Genomic DNA, 16,345 nt, shown 5'->3' on the forward strand with positions numbered 1-16,345 from the left:
ATGTGATATCAGTTCTTCATCATCTCTTTGGGGTTTCCAAACAACGTAATTACCTTACTCATTTTGCGTTCACTATACACGGGCAATTTAGGTCACTGTCATCTTCTCATCTCTCTTATTTCCTCTTCTGATCATGTGGGCTGCCTGGCTCTTGAGTGTTGACAAGACGAGAAGCCCGCGGCTGAGTAAACGTCGGCGATGTGAATCATTCATCATATTCCTGAAACCGAAAGAGAGGCACAATTGTGCACAATGCGAGTTGCCTGTCAGACCCAAAAAAAAAAAAAAAAAAAAAAAAAAAAAGAAAATAATTATTGCTGAGTTTTGTGTTTGTGTAAGTAATTGCTGAAAATTAGCAATCCAACATGATGATGCGAGAAAACATGAGGCGATAAAGGGGGGATCGGGCGAAGCCGATCCGGTCAAAGATAGGGCGGGGCCGTTCACATCAGAGATCGGATACAATATCGTCCCGCTTGTTGTCAGGGATCGTCATGAAGGAGGATACACCCACACCTGGCGTGTACCGTCTAGATGTATATATATCACACAGGGAGCGCTAGGCTCTCGCCACATTCATCCAGTCAATTGAGTATATTTGTTCTGTCTATAAACTAGCAGCGACATCGTACTTAGACTCTCCCCGATCACCAGTATCGGGACCAAAACGACTTAAGTTTTAACAGTAATTTCTCATTTGTCTGGATCCCAAGGTCTAGATCGAAAGACCACTTTCGACACCATCTCTCATCTTTGTTAGACTGTGTCGAGATGAACAGTTTCGGATTTCGGGAGAGTCGCAGAACCCTTTCTTCGGAAATATTTGATTTGCACGAGAAAGTCTTCTAAACTTACAAAGTTCTCACTCTCCTACTGAGCCATCCTATCAACAGACACCATCTTCAGCCACCAGCTCCTACCTCAACGATGGCAAACGGAGGCAAGAGCTCAGGCCGTGGAGCGGCGAGCTTCGGCGACGCGCCCCTTACTACCGATCCACGTTTCGCTCGAGTCCACACGGATCCCAGGTTCTTGAAGCCCAAGCGGGACGACACTAAGGTTGTAGTCGACGAGCGATTTAAGGGACTTTTCGAAGATGATACGCGCAGCAAGAGGAACAAGACTGATAAATATGGGAGGAAGGTCGGAAAAGGAAAGAGTGGTGCCGATCAGATGAAGCGTTTTTATCGTTTGGAGAATGAGGATTTGGATCCCGCCAAGGCGATCGATGGGTTGGAGGATGAGGTAGAGGATAGCGAGGATACTGATGGCGAAGATGCTGGACTGGTTGATTATGCTCGTGGTGAAGGTAATCTTGAGAGTAGTTCTGAAGAAGAATCTTCCGAGGAATCGGAAGATGATGATGAAGACTCGGAATCCGAAAACGAGGACGAAGACAGTGAGGAAGACAATGTCATGATCGGACCCTCTAGCGTTATCGACCGAGAGAAGAAGAAAAGGGCTTCTCGTGCACAACTCGATGAGGACGAAGACGACGATCACGGCCTCGGTTCTGACATTGGAGAGATCGATTTGGATGAAGATGTCGACGAAGGAGTCTATGCTCAGCTCGACGCACAAGCCGAACGAGCTATTGCAGAAGGAGGCATCGAAGACGACCAAGACGACACTGACGCCGAAGCCGCCTCTTCCTCTCGCAAGAAGGATAAAGGCAAAGAGAAGGCCCGCAAGACCAAACCCAAATCGAGCAAGAACAAAATACCTCGTGGTGACGACACCCATCGCCTGGCAGCCGTCAATTTGGACTGGGACCATGTTCGAGCTAAAGACATCTACAAGGTTTTCAGCAGTATCGTTTCTCCCACTGCCTCAGTTACCGCTGCTGAGGCGCTGCAAGCACATCGAAGAACTGCTGCTGAAGGTGGTTCTTCTGCTTCGTCTTCGCGCGCAAGAGCTGCACCTGCTATCTCGCAAGTGCGGGGCAAGCTTTTGCACGTCCGAGTCTATCCCAGCGACTTCGGTAAAGAGCGTATGGCGAAGGAAGATCTTGAAGGGCCACCGCCTGAAATCTTCAAAGGTTCCAAGCGACGCGGCGGAGATGACGATTCGGAAGACGAAGAAAAGATCACGGCCAAGTCGATCGTCCAAGTTGACGAAGGTGGAGAATTCGATGAAGAAGCACTTCGCAAGTACCAGCTTGACCGTCTGCGATACTACTACGCAGTAGCAACCTTTGACAGCAAAGAGACTGCTCGTCACGTATATAACGAGATTGATGGCACAGAAATGGAACGTACAGCGAACGTCTTCGACCTTCGTTTCGTTCCCGATGGAATGGAGTTCCCTGATGGCGAAGAAGGCCGAGATGCCGAGTTCCGAGATGAAGCCACGGAAGATATCGCCAACTACAAGGGCGTAGACTTCAAGACCGATGCACTTCGTCATTCTCGAGTCAAGCTGACGTGGGATCAAGACGACCCTGAACGTTCCAAGCTCACTCGTATGGTCGCTCGTGGAGGACTCACTAAAGATCAACTTCGAGATGATGACTTCAAAACTTACCTCGCGTCCGACACAGAGTCTGAGCCAGACGAGGATGAGAAAGCGGCTAAGAAAGGCAGGGATCGTCTTCGAGCTCTACTCAATCTGGATGGCAGTGGCGAGGATGGCGGTGGGTTTGGCAAGAAGGGCAAACGCAATGGTGGAGCGTTCGATGATCCTCGACATGACGATGAGGAGGAAGAGGGAGAGATGCAAATCACTTTCATGCCTGGTCTTTCTGAAGCTGCTGCGAAGAAGTCGGTCAATGGAAAGAAGGCAGGGGATGAGCACGAGACAACCCTTGAAAAGTATCTCCGCAAACAGAAGGAGAAGAAAGAGCGTAAGAAAGCCGCACGCTCCGGCACTGCTGCTGCTGATGAGGACGCTAAGGTCAAAGACGCAAAGGACACCGATGGAGCAATTGGCAGCACAGATGCAGGCTTCGACGATCCATTCTTCAACGAAGATGTCGATATGGAAGCTGCTCTGGCTGCTGAATACGGCCAAGACGGTCCTACATCCAAGTCTAAGAAGTCCAACAAAGCCAGCAAGAAGTCCAACACCACCTCCGCTGGCGACTCTGATTCTGATCTTGAACAAAGCGCCCGTCAACGCGCCCAACTGAAGGACATTATCGGAGACACCAACGACGAACTCACCCAAGACGGTCGACAGCACTTCGATATGAAAGACATCCTCCGCGTCGAATCCGGTAAAGACGCCAAACGAGCCAAACTCCTTAAACGTCTCAGCAAGAAGAAGCAACGTGAAGAAGAAGCTTTCCAGGAACGTAAAGGTGCACCTTTGGTTCAGGATACTTTCGAGATCGATGCAAAAGATGAGAGGTTTGGAGCGTTGATGCAAGATCATAGGTTTGCGATTGATCCTACTCATCCAGGATTTGCGAGGACCAAGGCTATGCAGAAGATCATGGAGGAGAGGAGGAAGTTGTTGGAATCGAAGAGTGGGGAGTTGGAACACAGAGCCCGAGACAGTGTGGAAAAAGATGGAAAGGAGAATGGTGGGGATAACGAGTTGTCCGCGCTCGTGGAGAAGTTGAAGAGAAGGAATGGTGCTTCTGATGATGATGCCGAGAAGCAGCCTAGGAAGAGGAGTAAGCGAAAGTCCAAGGCGTCGGCTTGAGTTCACCTCACTCGGAATCTGCATGTCACACTAGAACAGCAACTTCTTCTCATCATTGCTCCACGCTCTTCTTCGTCCGCCTATGCATCTCTGTTCCCAAGAATTCTTCGAGCCCCATCATGACACAGAGTCTGCGTGCAGTCCTGGATTTTGATCATGACCGCGTACGTCAGCCTCTTTTCTCTTCTCTTCCATCGTGCAACGGACATCATCGTCGAGAGCAGGAGTCGAAACTGTCTATTCGGCTTAATTATCACCCACAACTGATTCTGGCATTGTCCAGTCGAGCAAAACGGCATGTTTGATGTTGATATTGTTGTGTTGTCGCAGAATACAAGTACATGATTGTGATGTTGCGTGCCCCTGTCAGTGCGGGTCTAGGCGTCCTCTGGGCCTTCCGATCCGGGGATGAGCTGCGAGTGACGACGTGTGATGCAATCACAGAACGAGTCAGCGATCAGAAAGCTACTTTAAGAAGAAGGCGTGTGTACAATGGATGGACTTACCATGCAGATGTTGTTACCGTTAAGCAGCGTCTGACCGAGTTCGGTCTTCTTCTTTTTGCCGTCTAGACATGTTTCGCTGCAAATCAGTCAAAGCAAAGCAATTGATCTTCGTCAGCTTCGCGATCCAGTCCTACTCAAACCATGGATTGGTGGTACTTACTACTCTGTGACATCTTCAAGGACCATATCTGAATCGCAGCGAGAACCCAAAAATAATGTCATTCATTAGCAACTTCTTCATCCTTTATCTCTCCGCAGCCGTTTCTGATCCGCAGCGGACCGAACGAGGGTTGAGTGTTAGGCGGTTGTGTACTCACTGACATAGTCGTCAAAACCCAACAAAGTACCACTGAACTCTCTGTCGGTCTTCATAATAACCCAGATGCTTGAACCGATGCACTTGTCGATCAACTCGAGTGGAAGGATGGTAGGAAGAGCTGCTGCAGCTGCTGCATTCCCTGCTGCTGTCGGTTCGCCTGGGGGTGCCATGATGTCTTGTGGGTGCAATAGGTGATGGATGCGGGTGGAAGAAGGGAGACTGTGGAAGCTTGATGTTGCGTCTCGAAGCCGCCTGCCGAGGTTGTTGGCCCGAGTTCCGAGGTATTCTTCTGCAACACACACTGCTCAGCATGTCTGTTTGCTCCACTTTCCTTCTTCACACCAACGGCACTCTTCAACACCACACCACCCTTCTAGCATCACAAGGGATCTTTGGGACGTTTCTACCCCTTGCGACTGCGCCAGTGGCTGGAGGATAGTACAGCCACCATGCCAGACCCAAACCTTCAATCCTACATAGCCTCGCACTACCTCTCTGGTCCAAAAGCTGACGCTATCCTAGCTCGGTCCTCAGACGGCAAGCTCAAACGCAAGAAGAAGAAGCCCAAGACCGAATCCACGGACGCTTCCTCAACTGGCATTGTTATCAAAGACGATGCAGATTCATGGAAAGTTGCTTTCGGTGATGACGAGGATGAGGACGGATTGATGCCTCAAATTGTCAATCAGGCAGATGGGGGACCCAGTAAAGCGTTTCGCAAGATCAGCTCAAGCAGCAAGATCATCCCGGACGATGCAGATGTCAAGGAAGAATCGTCAACAGCAGTCGAAGAACAGACAGCATTCAAAGCAGGGTTGAGGAGCAAAGAGGAGATGAAAGCTGCACGTTTGGCTCGTGAAGAACGGCGCAAACGCGAAGCCGAAGCCTCTGCATCTACCTCTACCTCACAAGCTGCTGTCGGTAAGGGAGGAGATGAAAAGGATGAAGAGGCAAGACTAGCCCAAGAAACGATCTACCGAGACTCCTCCGGTCGCATTATCGACATCAAAGCGCAAGAAGCCCACGAAAAAGCACTCGAACGCGAACGGCAGCTGAAAGAAGCAGAACGCAAAACATGGTCGCAAGGTCTCGTGCAGAAACAACAGAAAAGGCAGGCTGAAGAACAATTGGCTTCTATTCGAGACAAATCTATCTCCCGTAAAGCGACAGATGAAGAGTATAATCGGCACTTTAAGGAACAGGAGAGAGCAGATGATCCAGCATTGGCATTTATGACGAAGAAAAGAGAAAAGGGACCACAGAAACCAAAGTACAAAGGTCCTTGGCCTCCGAATAGGTTCAATATTCCACCTGGGTACAGATGGGATGGAGTCGATAGAGGGAATGGATTCGAGAGGGCACTGATCGAGAGAAAGGCTGTGCTGGAGAATAGGGAGAGAGAGGCTAGGGCTTGGGGTCAAGCTGATATGTAAGTTCGCTTCGACGAAGCAGTGCATCATATACCCGCACGATGAAATGCAAGCATCATAACCACACGCAAAGGGATGGTGCAGTTATCAGAATGAGTATCTGAGATTAGCGATGATAAGGTACAAATACAGATGAGGTTGAAACCTTGTGGAATGAAAGCAAATGTCACAAAAGAATGGTGTGGCATAATCAGTGGGAGCTGCCTCGTCCATATCGTATGCTCGACTGCGACGGAAGGCTAGCATGGAACTACAAATACAAATGAAACACAGCAAGTTGCAGTAACTTATACTTCACGAGAGATGGGCGAACCAATAGACTCTTCTTCCTCTTGCAAGCTTCCTTCCCTTGGCACGGATCTGCTGGAGTCCAAACGCTGAATGCTTCTTGTCCCGCTGCTGCCAGGTCGACTTCCTGGCCGACTGAAAGAAAAATCAGTCTTCTCATTCAAGCCGCCAGAAGGCGCGAAGAGAGTAGCGTCAGATGAGCGTCTGGACTCGTGATGCTGCAGAGCGTAGTTGATGGGAAAGTCTATTGAGATGCCATCGGTGTTGGTGCCAGGTGCGCTGACAGGAAGGTACTGAGAGCGCTCCTCGTTGGTGGAGCTATTGCTGACCTGGTGTGCGGAAGACTTTGGAGAGATGTCGCCTGCAGTATTGCCGCGAGGTGTTGTAACGCCGTTGCCATCGATCGTGATGCCCGTGAGACCTGCATCGACATTTTGCAAGCTGTGACTGTTCAACCCACGCTGCCGAGAGTCGAGTGATGGGAGGCGAGAGGTGATGAAGTTGGGCCGTGATGGTGTCTCGAACACGACCGATTCGAGAGCAGGGACGTGGCGTGTGTCGCATGTGGGTGTTGCACCAGTTGCGAACAGATCGTTGGCATCTCGCATGCCTGGAAGCACAGCATTGTCGGGTGCCAAGTCGTCGGTGAAGCGATCTTCCCTCCACTTGTAAGCACTTGACAAGGAGGCAAGGACAGCACCGAATGCCTGGACGTAGACGTTGGCAACGAGCATGAAACCCATGTCGACAGGCGATAGTGACAAAGCTTTGCAAAGCACAAGAGCAAGGGCGTAGATGGTGGGCAAGACGTAGCCAAAGGCGATGGCGAAACCAAGCTGCTTGGCCCATCGAACAGCAGGATGAGACTTCTTGTTCATCAATTCGTTGTCGCGACGACCGAGATGCCAGTATCGCCAAAGGAGAATGGCCGAGGCATAGAGTGTGTCGACAAGCTGGAAGATGAGGGTAAAGAGGTTGCTGATGTCGTTGGTTGCTTTGGAGACTGTGACACCGAAACCATTCTGGTGGTAGGCAACGGCAGAGCGGTTGAGGGTGATGCAGATGGAGGTGAGACGTGCTACTTTCATGAGGGATGGGATGATGCCAATGAAGATGCGCTTGCGTCGGCTCGCTAGAGTTGGGGGGTAGAAGGAAAGCAGACGAAGCTCGATGGCGACGTGTGTGATGAGCGGCACGAGATAGAGTGTGGCTGTGGACGACATCCAGAGTCGGAACATGGTTCCTTCTGAGACGTTGCCGAAGAGTTGATATGCCCAGAAGACGGTGTTGAGCGTCGAGCCTAGCAAGCCTCCTAGCATGGCGATACCGAGCACCCAGACGAAAGGGAGACGACGCTTCTGTGGACTGAGACCATTCTTGAACAGAACGGCACAAAGAAGGACGAAGAGAAGGGTTGCAAACATCGAGTAGAGAATGATGTAGGTGACACCATTTCGAACGAGGTCGACGGAAACGTATTGTGTAGCGCGAGTCTGGTTGGTTGAGGCATGCTCAACGACGAGCAAGATACGATGCCGGAAGGCAAAGTCTTGCTGCCATGTTGAGTCTGAGTTCGACATGATGCAAGTGTTGAGCCGGCTGGGCTCCAGCGCTTACGACGTCGAAGAAGAACACGCCGAGATCGAGAGTTGGCAGTGGTATTATCTAGGAGCGATGGGAAGCCATGAGTCGTAGATGAACAGCAATCATGAAAGTGTCGAGTAGCCGGATTGAGAATTGTCAAGTGTGGCAATAGAAAGGAGTTGATATGGACTGAGCTAAGCCGGTGTTGTTGGAGCGCTTAAAATCTATCCGCGCCTCTACGAATGTAGGGTTTTGCTGTGCTGTCGAAGGTGCTGAATGATAATGCGGGAACAGGTAAGCTCTGGCTAGGGGACGTTGCGGTTAGGCGCGCGGAACAATAGCTCTGGGATCACTTTGCCGGGAAGGTGGTCTGCGATGGAGAGCTTCTAGCGTCAGCGGAACCTTGAAGCTGCGCAAGCGTGGGAGCACAGATGATGGAGAGTGGTGGTGGTGGTGCGGTGCTAAGGTCAATTTGGAGACACGAGAGGTTGATAGGGTTACGATGAGAATGGAGCCAGGGCAAGGGGGAGCAAGAGAGGCATCGATAGAATCGGCGGCTAGGGCGGCTAGCTCTATGGCGTTTGCAGAGGCTGGAAGTCGAAGGGAAGGACGGATTCGCCTGTCGTAGTAGTAGTAATCGTGACCACTATCTCGGCGCGCATCAATGAAGGTGGAGGGAGGCGAGGAAGAGAAAGCCAGCAAAGCTCATTCAGGACAATGGTGATAGGAGACTAGCCAAGTTAGCAGCCAAGCAAGCAAAGCAAACGAAAGCGAGCAAGTCGAAACGCCGAGCCTATGAGACTCATTCTATGAATGGATTCGACGTGCAGCAATAGTGGCAACAGGAGCAAATGCTGGAGTCAAAGTCGGAAAAAGGTTAGCGTTAAAGTGGCGGCGGCGGTGGCGGCGGCGGCACTGGGCACAAAAAACGGGGGAAGGGAAGCACAAACGCCGACTAAGCCTGAGGAAACTGACATTTGGGCAACCCAGAGAGGGAGGAGGGAGAAAGAGAGGGAGAAAGAGAGGGAGAAAGAGAGGGACGGGAGAGGAACAAATCTGAACTGTAGTGTCAGGCGGGAGTTGTGCATCTTACATCGGAAAATGAATAGGAGCAGTGCAGTAAGGCAAGAGTAGCAGTCCACCACGCACTCAAGAGTCAGAAACAGAGACAGCGGGACGTTAAGTTGGGATTAGCGAAGCGCTAAGCAGCATAAAAACCAGCATAGCCGAGACTGTGATTGAAATTCCACACTGACACACACCAAAAAGGTGCTGGAGTGAGGTGTATAGAAGGCTGATCGGAGGCGTAGCGGTGTCGAAGTGCTGATGTCGCGGAACACGGAGTCGGAAACTTGAGACTGGGTGAGCCAAAGAAGAGGAGCAGCAGGAACAAAGTCGGCCAAGTCCACAGATGGAGAGGGAGCGTAAGTAAAAATCGGCTCGTATCGCCTCGCACACAACCGAGGCTGGGCTTTGGAATCTTGAAACTTTGGCCAAGACTGCTTTACAGCGTCCTGAGCTGCTCTTGCATCTCTGTGTATACCCAGCCGAGTGTGCTGTTACCCTAGCCAAGTGGGCTTAACTAGTGTGTACAAGTTGGCCTGCATTCGAAACCTCGCTTTCACTCTCTTGACGAACATCGCAGTCAACAGATCTGCCGAAATTATGTCAACTTGACGTGATTGAGGCGAGCCAGCTAGCATCCTTCGGCAACGGTCAACTCAACTCAACTTAACGAGCGAGCGAGCTCGGCGAAGAGCGATAGATTGCTTCCAAGGGTCTGATCTATTGAGTTCTAGATTGGAAATGAGCCAGCGTTCTAGAATACGATCTGTATTGAATGCATGCAGTGGAGAAAGGGCGTTTGGCCATCGGAAAGAGAGAAAGATATGTCACTATGGTCTAGCTTCTGGGGTGTGTGAGAGGAGGCTTCCTTTGAGACTGCAGTTCGGCTTGCAGAAGACTTGAGTCAGCAAGCCTTGTCGCCACATGTATGCACACACTGACAGCAAGTGGCGCCGTGATGAGAATTTCCAGGCGTCGGCCAACTGCGACAGGTAACAGCACGTCAAAGAGTGAATTGCATCGCAGATTTGACAGGTGAATTGCGATTCAGGATTAACTTGAAACGGACGGGGATAAGCAAGTCGAGAAAAGAACTTGATTTTCTGAATTTCAGTTGCTCTTGCTCGATGCTACTCTGTAATGCCGGAGCAAGTTCGGCCGCATAGAAAACTTGGAGAAGAGCTGCCCCTTGCAGCGTTCTTGCCAGCAATCGCGAGCCTTCAAGATGTCACACCTCCTGTGTTGCTGCAAGGTCACCATCAGCCGAGTTCAGAGCGCAGAACAACTTGTCCTTTCTCTCACGCAGGGACAACAAGACCCGTGTAGGAGTGTAAGAGTGTCTCTCTGGTAAGCGCCGGTTTCGATCGGGTACAGAGTTGCTTTTCTTTTCGAGCCAAGTTCCGAGTTGCAAGCAGCAGCTGATCTCTGAGCAAGCCTTTGACATTGACAAGCATCTGACTTGGACACTGGCGACGAGAAACAGCTTGTAGCAGCTCCAGTCAACTTGAGCCGCTTCGGCAGTTCGGAAATATCAGAACAATATCTGCAAGCAAGTGACATCCATCGCCTTGCATCGCAGTGCGTCGATTGCGATGATGGTAGACTGAAGCTTGAGCCCCTCTGACGAGCAACTGCAGCGGACACCCGAGCCTCTCTACTTTGTGTTCTAGCATCGACGTTGACGATCATGAAGCGATCAGTATTCCCACGATCGTTCGAATGCGGTCTTGAGTCGTCCAGAGGATAAGGAGGCGATTCACTGTTGCTAGCCACTTGTTGAACATGCTTGTCCCACGGTACCATCTTCTCGGCGAATCACAGTGACCCTTGCAGCGCTTCAGGCCGGCGGAAGCGTTGTCATGGTCTTGAGTCAACATAATCGCATCAAGCCGCAAAGACGCTGACGATCAACATGCTGCCATTGTTGCACCGCGACAATTCCCTTTGCTGGCCGGTGTCAAAGACTACTTTACACCTACCAACACTTGTGTGAGGAACCATAGCGACAGCGAGATAGCAGCTGCAAGGGCCATTTCCCTCTTACCCACACTCGTTGTCCTTGTCTTCCCGATCTGTCCTTGCATGTACATTCCACGCAGATCTTTTCTCACGCCGACATCGCTGCAAATGTCGATTGGATCGTTCCTGATATCGTCACAGCCTAAATTGGAGCAACTCTTGTCAGCCTCGAGTTGTAGTAGCGCCGGCTCTTCGGTCTTTGCTGCGTGAAAAGTCAGGCGCTGCTGACCTGCTTTCCCTTTCTCACGAACAGTGCATGCCTGCAAACTGTGCTGCAGAGTTGCAGGAAGCCATTGCACAGCCGTCTTAAGGCTTCATTGCCCCAATTTATAAGGAGGAATGCGGGCAAAGAGTTGGTCAAGTGGTGGATACAGTTGTCATGATCACCTCTAAAGACGGAAGCATGGCTTCATCGCCCGATCCTCAACAGAGAGAACCTGACGTTGTCCCGATCCGACACGGCCTCCACATGAACACCTGCCGCTTCATGCTTAGACCCTGACAAGCTTGAAGCGTAAAGCTGTAGACACGTTCTGGCATGTTCGTCCCATCATCCTCGACAACATCTTGTTGTAGCACTAGCTATTAGGATTGGACTCGCTTTCTAGCTACGTGTATCGCTTGGTAGGATGACATCTCTGATGCCGACAGAGGCTCGCGTGGGTCGCGATGGACGGATGGCCTCAGCAGCATCCTCAACATGGCTCACAACGCTTGGATTCAAGCGGCAAGTCACTTGGCGCAACCTGACCGCCTTCCTCGTACACTGCTCGGCATCGATCCTCTTTCTCGTCTTTCTCAACGCCTCGCAGCCCTTTCTGATCCATCAGCTCGAGTCGAACGCGAAACACGGCAAGGACCTGCCGAGCAGAGCAGGCTCACTCAGCGGCTCTCTCATCTTCTACGATGAGCTACTCTCGACCTTTGTCTCGCTAATATGGGGCGCGCTCGCTGAGATTGTTGGCCTAGCTGCCGTCACTTCGACATCCTACTCGTTCATCGCCATTGGTCTGGTATCTTATACGATTCCAAGAAAGCCATGGCCGGATCTGATACCAGCTCGTCTCATCTTTGCTATCGGCGGCAGCGGTGCTACAGCAATGCTATCAGGGATCATTTCGGAGTTCTCCGGCTCGCAGGGAGGTGGCTCCGCCATCATGGTGACGAATGCTTCTCTGCAGTCGTCTGGCAATATGGATTCGGAAACGACGTCTCACGGCACTTTGCCGCCTCCGACACGCCAGGCCGATGCCAACGGTGATGCCGAAGAAGTAGATCGCCTGCTCCCTTCAGGACATTCAGGGGCCAAGCTGGCTAGCCGTGTTGGTAGGAAGGACTTGCAGAGGCAACGGCATGGTCGTGTGGCTGCTGTTGCTGGTGTCTTCACAGGTCTCGGAGCGCTAATAGCTGTGTTTGTTCTGGTTCGCTTGCCACAAAAGCTTGCCGACTACCTCGAGGACTACGATCCATCCACCACCTCTACACCAACGCATGAACACAAGGATGTACCTCCGACCGACCTGGATCTTGGAAGGGCAACGGTAGCGACTTTCTTGCTGGTAGCAGCCTTAGCGCTCCTGGTCGCTGCCACCACAGCGCTCGGTCTCAAGCAGGCCCAACCCACAAGGCAGCGTCTGGGAGCAGCGGATGCACTAGAACGACGCAATCAGCAACGTCAAGAAGACTACGGCGCTTTGCGTGACAGCACGATCGGTTTGGCAGATGACAGGCGACAAGCACGCCGCGCTCGATTGCGATACAGGCTTGAGCATCAATCACAGGCAAACTGGACCAAGGTGATCCGTGATCATGTGCTTCGGTTCATGATCGCTTCTATCGGAGGCTTCCGGATGGTAGCACGCGTGCGTAGCGGTGGAGCAGCGTCGGAAGATACGAGATGGTTGAAGAGACGTCATCGTCTTGCCTTGGAACTGAGGATGGCTTATCTCGGCGGCGCCTTGGCTCGAGCTTTCACAATTGGAACGACCGCCTTCTTGCCTTTGCTCGTCACACATCACTACTACACATCGGGACTTTGCCGAGAGCTGCCATCACCCAAGCCTGAGGCACCTCTGCCCAAGGACGAACTGAAGAAGCTGTGTAGAAGTGCTTTTACAGCAACGGCTATCTTGGGAGGCACAGCTCAACTTACTGCCTTGCTGGCATCACCTCTGATTGGTCTGTTGTGCGACAGGCTATCTCCAACGACAACCATCTCATTCACCTCAGCACTTGGTGCAGTGGGCTTCTACTTGCTTGGCGTCGGCACATCTGGCTTGAAGGGTGACAAGACGACAGGGGCACGAGTCGCTGATCCTCTGACCAGGCTGTCAATCGCTGCTGCTGTTCTTGTTGGCTTGGGGCAGATCGGTGCGATTGTCTCGAGTCTGGCTGGATGTGCTAGAGCCAGAGGACTGTTAGCTAAAGAAGAAGGGGAAGAGGAGGCAGTCGTGCAGCCACAGAATGGAAATCAGGGTGGAGACGCGAGCAGTGCTTCAGCTTCTGAGACTGTCGTCTCGCGCAGACAGCAGCGGACTGGATCAGAGGCAAAAGATCTGGCAGAAGAAGCAGGTCGAGGAGGCGGTGCAATTGCTGGAGCATACACTTGCACAGGCTCCTTGTCGATCTTGATCATCTCGAAGCTCGGAGGGCTTCTATTCGATATCTACGTTCCAAGCCCCTTTCTTCTGATTGGCGGCTTTTCTGCCTTTGTCTCGCTTTGTGGGCTGGCTGTTATGGCTACAAAGCGGTTTAAGGCGATGTAGAGGTTAGGGAAGCGATTCGGAATGGAGAGACAATACCTAAGAAGACACAAAGCAATCGGGACTGCATCACTGTGTTGTCCCGAACATGAATGCCACTCTACTCCTACGGGACTTGTTGCCAACAGAATGGTGGGGAACGGAAGGCACCTCTGGGAGATGAGTTCCGATGTGGCTCGTGTGGCGGGACGGGAGGGCTGCGAGTGTGAGTGTTTAACTTACAGAAGAGATCCTGACCAGCCACCAAAATGGCTGCAGATGAGCGGCGTGCATGTCGTTGACAGATTTGCTCGATCTGCATAGAAGAAAGTGGTCTCTTTAGTCAAATCTTGCTCTCAGTCGTCGAAAGGATTCTCAACCGTGTTGATGGGAAGACCACGGAAGAGGTTCACTGAATCGAAAGGGCCCAGCTGTGGTTCTTGATGAAGCTTGCGACAGGTCACGAGTTGAGAAGCTTCTTCTTTTGTCTCGGCATTGCTGAGGATTTGGGAGGGTGCAATCTTGATCCCAGGGTGGCTTCGATTTGAGCAAGAATGTAGCCTGGCTGGAAATGGTGTGGATGAGGAATCAACAGAGCCCGTCACTTGTTCTGAATTGGTTGCATTTCATACAGAGTCTTTGGTGTCGGCAGTCGCGACAATGACTTGCTCTCGATGCTCCCGACGCAATTTTAGTCGGACAAGTGAAAGTGGGGGCGGGCCGAACGGCTCAAAGTGGTTCCGACGCTGTTGTCAACGCAACGGTGGGCTGTGAAGGAGAAGAAGGCAGTGTCGAGGTCGGCAAAGCAAAGGATAGGATCGGTGGTTGCGGTAAATGACGGTTCAAAGCCTATTCATGAAGCGGTGATCGAGATGCTGCTGTGATTCTGACTTGGCTCAAGGTTGTCGTAAAAGCATCAAGATGAAGAAGCTCACTCTCCTGTCTTGTCATTGTGAAGCAGACTGTGCAACGAAGCGATGGTCGGGCAGCCACTCTGATTGTTTGCGTTGGCCATAGTCTCTGCTCCTCTTGCGCCCTTTTTAGGGCTGGATGGGATGGATGCCGATGTCAATGAGAGGGCCACCTGGTCAAGGCGATGGAGAACGAGTAGAGAGCGGAGGAAGAAGGATTTGCGCGTGCTCAAGAAGCTTGCTGTTGGTGAGGAAGCGAGGTTTGGCGAGTCTTATTCAAAGTAGGCTCTGCTCGCTTAGGAACACAAACAGTAGTGATAAGCAGTTGTCAACCTCGGCCTCTCGATTCGTGAAACAAATATATATATATATATGTGTGTGTGTGTGTGTGTGTGTGTGTGTGTGTGTGTGTGTGTTCCAGCATTCTGTGCATAGAGTATGTACAGAAGGTGTAGAGAAGGTGTATGATACATGACGGGGAAACTATGTCCGGTATCTGTTAACCGGCTTCGGACACGGTTTTGTCCATGTGATGACATTTGGCGATGGCTTTTCTCTGAATCGATCGAGGGAGGGCAACATGATCAAGCCTTGTTTCAGCGCGCGTAGCTTGTGGGGGGAGACTGAGCTAGGCAAGAAATGATTTCAGTTGGACCATTTGATTATTATTATTTTTTGGCTATTATTCTGTTCTCAGCCTGTTTGCTCTTACAAGGTTGCAAAGATTCGCTCTTAAAGCCTCTTCTCTCCTTCCCAAGTCAAAGTAAGAGACTGAGTTGATGCTCTCTTACCACTGGAACGACAGCATCAACTAAGCGGAAACTCACTCTTGGCTTGGCCTGTTCCTTTTGTGCCTGCAACATCCACAACACGCAGATCTGCGAGAAGCAGTGATCTCTTGCACAGCCAGAAGCCGTGAAGAAGAGTAAACTATGCTATCCGCACTTGCTGATGAGTTTGCAGCGGCCATTGCTTCTCTCTTTCTCTCCTTTCCCATCTCCTCCTCCTCCCCTCTCTGCAACGTTGCATCTTCTTTGCTCTTTGACCTCTCCTTCTTTCCATCACCGATCCGACTAAACCTCTTTCCCATCAATCATCCTTGCCACGCGATCCCACTTTCCTCTCATTCCGACAATCACCTTGCTGCAATCGCCGCCACCAACCAACCAACCAACCACCATCATCATCGTCATCATCATCATCATCATCATCACCCCCACCGCCCACTGCCCACTGCCCACTGCCCACTGCCCACACTTCAAGTCTTTGACCGAGGCAGTAGCACCCACGCACAGTGCACCAGCGGATCAGAGCGCCTCGCTCCACTTCTCATTTGTTCGCATCTTGGCCTGCATACACCATTCACCTTCCCCCCCCCCCCCCCCCCCCCCCCCCCCCACCACCACCATCTTCCACCATCCCGCCGGCTACAATCCGCCTCACTTACGCTCTCGCATCTTGGTAGTCTCGTGCACGACGGCCCGTGGTTAAGACCATATCATCACCACATTCCTCACCCAAATAGGTCACTCTCCTCATCATCAGAATCATTCACCGCACGGCTTGGTTCTCCTCCTTTCATTCCGCCACCTCATTGCGCTATTACCCGCCGACTCTTTTTCAGAAGCATTATCTTGACCTTGCCTGCGCTTGCTGATGATGCAAACTTAAGTGGCTCTGTAGTAGTACATCACCCTTGCTCCTCTCCTTTGCTAAAGCGTCGAGATCTTTCCAACAAACCACCATCTCCACCTGCCTCTCTCGTCAATCATTTCGCACCGAATACAGCTTCCTCCATCTTCACTGCACCTCGGCCTAAGCATCCTCACACCTTGCC

General features: G+C 51.5%; 6 protein-coding genes across 6 annotated transcripts; 3 read left to right on the plus strand and 3 right to left on the minus strand.

Moving 5' to 3' along the window:
- Positions 1–927: 927 nt before the first annotated feature.
- UHO2_01031 (uncharacterized protein) lies at positions 928–3,645 on the plus strand (the record flags this gene model as incomplete). The annotated part of the gene is made up of 1 exon (XM_041553499.1): positions 928–3,645. The coding sequence occupies one exon, from the start codon at positions 928–930 to the stop codon at positions 3,643–3,645; it is 2,718 nt and encodes a 905-aa protein (XP_041409433.1).
- Positions 3,646–4,022: 377 nt separating this feature from the next.
- On the minus strand, positions 4,023–4,640 carry UHO2_01032 (putative U6 snRNA-associated Sm-like protein LSm5; the record flags this gene model as incomplete). Its single annotated transcript, XM_041553500.1, has 4 exons — positions 4,023–4,058; positions 4,152–4,227; positions 4,312–4,339; positions 4,469–4,640. The coding sequence occupies 4 exons, from the start codon at positions 4,638–4,640 to the stop codon at positions 4,023–4,025; spliced, it is 312 nt and encodes a 103-aa protein (XP_041409434.1).
- Positions 4,641–4,919: 279 nt separating this feature from the next.
- On the plus strand, positions 4,920–5,903 carry UHO2_01033 (uncharacterized protein; the record flags this gene model as incomplete). The annotated part of the gene is made up of 1 exon (XM_041553501.1): positions 4,920–5,903. One exon carries the CDS (start codon positions 4,920–4,922, stop codon positions 5,901–5,903), a length of 984 nt encoding a protein of 327 aa, XP_041409435.1.
- Positions 5,904–6,187: 284 nt separating this feature from the next.
- UHO2_01034 (uncharacterized protein) lies at positions 6,188–7,768 on the minus strand (the record flags this gene model as incomplete). The annotated part of the gene is made up of 1 exon (XM_041553502.1): positions 6,188–7,768. The coding sequence occupies one exon, from the start codon at positions 7,766–7,768 to the stop codon at positions 6,188–6,190; it is 1,581 nt and encodes a 526-aa protein (XP_041409436.1).
- Positions 7,769–11,485: 3,717 nt separating this feature from the next.
- On the plus strand, positions 11,486–13,621 carry UHO2_01035 (uncharacterized protein; the record flags this gene model as incomplete). Its single annotated transcript, XM_041553503.1, has 1 exon — positions 11,486–13,621. One exon carries the CDS (start codon positions 11,486–11,488, stop codon positions 13,619–13,621), a length of 2,136 nt encoding a protein of 711 aa, XP_041409437.1.
- A 1,976-nt stretch (positions 13,622–15,597) lies between these two features.
- UHO2_01036 (uncharacterized protein) lies at positions 15,598–16,047 on the minus strand (the record flags this gene model as incomplete). The annotated part of the gene is made up of 2 exons (XM_041553504.1): positions 15,598–15,772; positions 15,956–16,047. The coding sequence occupies 2 exons, from the start codon at positions 16,045–16,047 to the stop codon at positions 15,598–15,600; spliced, it is 267 nt and encodes an 88-aa protein (XP_041409438.1).
- Positions 16,048–16,345: the final 298 nt, after the last annotated feature.

Source organism: Ustilago hordei (genome assembly GCF_900519145.1).
Source record: "Ustilago hordei strain Uho2 genome assembly, contig: UHO2_contig_02, whole genome shotgun sequence".
NCBI classification, from domain to species: Eukaryota; Fungi; Basidiomycota; class Ustilaginomycetes; order Ustilaginales; family Ustilaginaceae; genus Ustilago; species Ustilago hordei.